This window comes from Musca vetustissima, unplaced genomic scaffold (assembly GCF_032173495.1).
Source record: "Musca vetustissima isolate MV318-11 ecotype Yass unplaced genomic scaffold, APGP_CSIRO_Mvet_v1 utg7386, whole genome shotgun sequence".
In the NCBI taxonomy this organism is placed as follows: Eukaryota; Metazoa; Arthropoda; class Insecta; order Diptera; family Muscidae; genus Musca; species Musca vetustissima.
In genome coordinates this window covers 1-6,025 of record NW_026884801.1, presented here as the reverse complement: position 1 = coordinate 6,025, position 6,025 = coordinate 1, and the positions used below count along the sequence as shown (strand labels likewise).

The 6,025-nt window shown below is 37.4% G+C and overlaps 1 protein-coding gene across 1 annotated transcript; it reads left to right on the top strand.

Annotated features, from left to right (window-relative positions):
• The first annotated feature begins 131 nt into the window (after window positions 1-131).
• LOC133331818 (lipase 3-like) lies at window positions 132-985 on the top strand. Its single transcript, XM_061540193.1, has 2 exons — window positions 132-512; window positions 569-985. The coding sequence occupies exons 1-2, from the start codon at window positions 132-134 to the stop codon at window positions 983-985; spliced, it is 798 nt and encodes a 265-aa protein (XP_061396177.1).
• Window positions 986-6,025: the final 5,040 nt, after the last annotated feature.

The following is a 6,025-nucleotide window of genomic DNA, read 5'->3' as shown; positions in this document are numbered from 1 at the left end:
ATGAAATGGTGGATAACGGCTATGATGTTTGGTTGGGTAATGCTCGAGGCAATACCTATGGGAAACGCCACTTAAAACTATCAACAGATTCCCCGAAATTTTGGGAATTTTCGTGGCATGAAATCGCAGTCATGGATTTACCCAATACCATCGATTACATTTTGGAGAAGACCCAGCAGACGCGTCTTCACTATTTGGGACATTCTCAGGGTACTGCGATTTTATTTGTTCTGCTTTCCATGCAACCGGAATATAATCGAAAATTAAAATCGCTGCATATGTTTGCACCAATTGCCTATCTCAAGCATGCACGAGCTCCGCCGATCCTTTACTTGGCGCCCTTTGTAAATATGCATACCCCAATGGATGGCCTGGTGAGTTATACCACTACGAGGTATATACCGATTGCTGGGCGTTTATTTAAAACATGTAATAATCGTAAGGCTTCCATTGAGGTTTGCGCCGTTCTGCTGGCATTGCTGAATGGTGGCATGTCGGATTTTATACAAAAAGTAAGTAGAATTCGAAAACAAAAAAAAAGATGCATTATCGAATTTTCCTCTTCTAGTCCATTTTACCGGATGTTTACCAGACCCACACGGCAAGTATTTCAGCCCGCCAATCATTTCATTTTATTCAACTTTATTTGTCGGGACATTTTCGCCAGTATGACTATGGCAGTCAGGGGAATTTAGAGCATTATAATCGTACCACACCTCCGGATTATGACGTGAAAAATATACAGCCTCGGTTCCCTTTTCATTTTTACTACAGTGATTTTGATGATTTCTCTACGAAACCGGATGTTGAGAAATTCAGTGGTGTTCTCGGGAATCGAAGTGTTCTGCATTTCGTGAATTTGAAGAAATTTGCCCATTTCGATTTTATGTGGGGTTATAATATTAAAAAACGCATTAATCCAGTTGTAATGAAAATTATGCAGGATACGGAGGAGGTATTACAAAGTGAAGACTCTCAGGATTAATAGTTTCATAATTCTAAGTAAAATAGACCAAAAATAAATTTATAATATTTTTTTAAGAATTAGTATAGCAATTAAAAATCAAATAAAATTGTGGATTTTTAAATAACATTTTTTCAAAAACTCTATAACGGAGCATTTTGCAAATAATATTTTTCAAGGACAAATAGGTGGGATTTGTTTAAGTATATTTTTTCAAGGACCAACACAAGGCTTGGATACAAAGTGTGGACTGTTTAAAGAAATTTTTTCCCAAAGCCATACAAGGCGTGGATTATTTAAAGAATATTTTTCCAAAGCCATACAAGGCGTAGATTTTTTATACCCTCCACTATATTATGGAGGGTATATTAATTTTGTCATTCCGTTTGTAACTCATCGAAATTTTAATTTCCGACCCTATAAAGTACATATATTCTTGATCAGGGTAAAATTCTAACACGATCTAATCCCGCCCGTCCGTCTGTTGTAATCACGCTATGTTCTGAGATAGGGTGCTGAAATTTTGATTAGGATTGTCTTTTGTCTGCAGGCAAGTCAAGTTCGAAGATGGGATATATTGGTCCACGTTTCGGCATAGCACCCATATAAGGGTACCCTCCAATTTTCGGTATTTTGGGGTTCTTAAGCCCGTTTTTCAGTCGATATCGCTAGTAGCTCCCATATAACGGTATCCCCTAAAGGGGTCCTTGAGCGCGGTTTTCAACCGAATTCGCTGTAATTTGATATTTTTCGTCGTATATGGTAACAATTTTCCCTATCAAAAATTATTAAAATAGTTATCTGCTTTGCTCCTCGTTTTGGTTTGGTTCTAAGGCTATGTTGTAATCATTTAATCTGCGGAAGATATCGATATGAAAAACTAGAACGTAAGATTCAATAATGAACTATAGCCCGCATTTTGGCCTAGCCCCCATACCGATTTTCGGTATTTTTAATCTTTAGCGTAAAGAAATGTGGGAAGGTAGCAAAAGGAGTGGACAAATGGGTCCCATCTTCTTACTTGATCTAGGTTTCCTAAAGATAATATGCTGTGCAAAGTTTGGTTCAAATTGGACATCCCATTCGCCTGATATTGGATTTATAAATATGGAAAATTTTGACCTTTTGTGGTGGAGGCACATTTTCACCATGTCAAAGTGTATACACCCTCATTAGCCATAAGACTGAGGGTATTTGGTGTACTTTATGTTTTACATAATCAGTTTGTAGAAATGTCGGTATAGGTCCACTTTTTGGTATGTTTCCTATATTTTCATTTCAAGTAACTGTCAGTATACCTATGGTGGAGGGAATACAAGAAAGGCCCGGCAGAACTCAACGTTTTTTCACTTGTTAAAGAATAATTTTTCTGAAGCCATACAAGGCCTGGATTTCTTAAAGAATATTTTTTCCATAGCTATACCAGACGTGGATTTTTTAAAGAAAAAATTTTTCCGGGCCATACAAGGCGTAGGTTTTTTAAAGAATATTTTTTCAACAAACAAAACAAGGCGTGGGCATTTGAAGAATATTTTTTCCGAAGCCATACTAGGCCTGGGGCCATACAAGGCGTAGGTTTTTTAAAAAACAAAACAAGGCGTAAGCTTTTGAAGAATGCTTTTTCAGGGACTTACAAAGCCGTAGATTTTTAAAAGTTTTTTTTTAAAGTAATACAAGGCCTTGATCTTTAAAAGAATATTTTTTTCCAAAAAAGATATTTTTTGCAAGAATGCTTTTATCCAAAAAGTATATATTTTCAAGAATATTTTTTTAAACTCATTGTTTTATGTACTTGTTGTGATCGAATAAAGACAATTAATACATTATTAGGTTTTAATTATGTTAGTTTTTTACAATGTAATATTGTTTCCAATTGTCTTGATTCTCTCGATATTAACTGTTCCAATTGAAATTGCTATGTAGTTTTTTATAAACATGTTAAATAATATAGTTAATAAACGCAATATATGTTACTTCTATATATAATTGCCCAATAAATATGTAAATATTGAATTAAGAAAAACTACTACTATTTACACTTTATAACAAAAATATATATACAATTGTTATAATTGTTATATATACAATTGTTTCTTAAGTTATATTTCTCTGCTCGACTGTGGGAGAATTTATAAGACAATGTATGCGGAATGTAATGTAAATAGGTATACAAATTCAGTTGATTTTTTCCACATTTCACAGGTGCTTCAAAAAGTTATAGTTGACGAATACTTGAGGTCTACAAAAGTAAATTAGTAACCAAAGATATAAGAACGTCCAGATTTTTAGTCTGGTACTACTTTATTAAAAAAATAGTTTTATTACAAATATTTGCCAATCGCTTTTAATAGATACTCACTGTATTTATTTAAAAAATGTACATATATCACTTCCAATAATGAAGATATTAATACGTATATTTATTCGTTCACTTGACTTCGCGAATTGAATGGCAATATTTAAAATATTACTGTGTACACATTGTTCAACTCTAAAATATTGCAAAATTATTGTTGTACTTAAGTCCCCTGCCTTTGATTACTGAAAAGTTCAAAAGTGACGTTAGGGTTGAAATATAGCAAGCAACGGCTCTGATTGGCTTTAACATGGCAAAGCCCAGGTTTATCTTGGTCCCTCTTTAATCACAATTGTGGACACTGACCTCCCCACGGTGTTAGCTGGAATATCTACTTTCATCATCCGTTGAATTAGTGAGCTGATATGAGAATTATGAAGAAATGGGTTGAGGCATCAGGTTAGTTGCCCACACTCCGAAAACCGCTCCTACTATGAAAAAGAAAACCAAACCCAAGGAATCGTCGGATTTACTTAGGCCTGCCATGTATTTGGCTGCGGGTTTATGGTTAACAGGAGAATAAAAGATCTCGTCTCCAGATTCACTACAGTAGATGAACAAATAGCTATAATCCGTATAAAAGTGAAGTTATTCTACATCAGTCTTATTTGCGCGCATGCAACGACAGAAGGCAAATATAAACAGACCAAAGACAATTTTTACGAGCGCCTAGAAACAGCATCGCTGCCCTGGCCATGACATTAATAGGACATTTAAATGCAAAAATCGGAAGGGAAAATATTGTTTTCCACACCGTCGTAAAATTCAGCCTTCATGAAGAAACATCCGACAATGGCATGAGGTAGATTGACTTCGCGGTTAGCAGCACCAGATTCAAGCATCTCGATCCTGATCAAGCAATGAGCATGTTGTGTTAGACGGCAGCGAATATCGATTCAGAGCATTACATTGTGGCAGCAAAGGTTCGCACCCGTCTTAATGTAGCAACAAAGGTACGGTCTAATGTAACACGGAAACTCGACGTCGAAAAGCTGTAAACACAACAGAAAGCTAGAACAAGCATGAGCAAATCGAGATGTGCAGGTGTCAGAATGAAGAAACCGAAGACATTGGCGCGGGCACAACCTCCTGCAAAGATGAAGAAGGAAACCTGGAGACAGCTATCTGGAAGGAGCATTTTACAAAACTTCTGGTATCAAATGGTAGTGGTGATGAATATATCCCCCGAACCAATAAGAGATTACCGTATAGAGTACCACCTAGCCAAGATGAGGTCAGAGTAGCAATTAATCGGACCAAGCAGCAGTTGCCGATATATTACCAGCCAAACTAATCAAGGCCGGATGCTGGCCAGGAGCATGCAGCAGCTCATTTGTAGAATTTGGCTAGAGTAATGCATGCCCAATGATTGGAACCTCAGCATCCTGTGTCCCATGCACAAAAGAGGAGACAGGACGATATGTGCCAACTATAGAGGAATAAGTCTCCTTCCCATCGCATATAAAGTGTTATCAAGTGTACTCTGTGAACGACTGAAGTCAATGGTCAATGACATTATTGGACCATACCAATGCGGCTTCAGGACTGGTAAATCCACCATTGACCAGATTTCTATTCTGCGTGGAAAAGACCCACGAATAACACATCGACACATTTCACCTATTTGTCGGCTATAAAGCCGTATTCAACAGCCCTATCTGCTCAAAGATGTTTAAAGCCATGTCTACGTTCGGCATTCTTGCAAAATTAATACGGCTATGCAGGATAACTTTAACTGGTACAAGGTCAATTAAAGTCGGAAAGTACCTCTCGGAACCCAATACCGAACGTGGATTCAAGCAAGGTAACAATTTGTCTCCATGCTGGAAGAGGTCATACGAGATGCAAAGGTAAGCAGAAATGGCACTCTGTACAACAAACAGCATATGTTACGCCTACGCCGATTACATCGATATCATTGCGAGTGGTAACAGCCACCTTTGAATGAATAGAGAGGGAACCTGCCAAAGTAAGACTGGCAGTAAATGGCGAGAAGATTAAGCATTTTAGTAGACTCGAAAGAACTGTGGACCTTGGGAACTACAGTTTCGAGGTAGTCAACGATTTTATATAGCTTGATACCGCCATAAAGAAAACTAATAAGATTATTTTTGAAATTCGAGGAAGGGCAGTGTTGGCCAACAGATGCTACTATGGTCTAAGTAATCCGGTTAGAAACAAGATCACCTGTCGCCAGATCAAACTCACACTCTACAAGGCGATGATACTACCCGTGCTGGTGTATAGATCTGAAGCATGGATACCTCAGAAAGCAGATGAGACAGATCAGAGTGTCTGAAAGAAGCATTCTCTGATCTGCGTCGAATGCACCACGAGTTATACCATCTCTACACGGACATCGACTAGTCGGACGTATCGAGCTGCAACGTCTGCGGTGGCTAGGCTATTTTGTGCGAATGGATGAGGATGTCCCATCTCAAGAGGCGTATATAAGCGAGCCAACTGATGGATCACGTACGAGAAGGCCACGTATTCGATGGAAAGATCAGATTGAAGATAACAAATCGAAACAATTGGAAAAATTAGCACAAGGCCTATGCAACTAATGTTCTGTCTCGAGCCAGCTAAATTAAGTAAATTTCGAAAATTAGCTCCTTATCCATAATTAAACTTTCTACAACTAGTCGTTCAACCGTTTCATATACTTACTTCATTATTTTAATTTATTGAAACAAATATTTTAA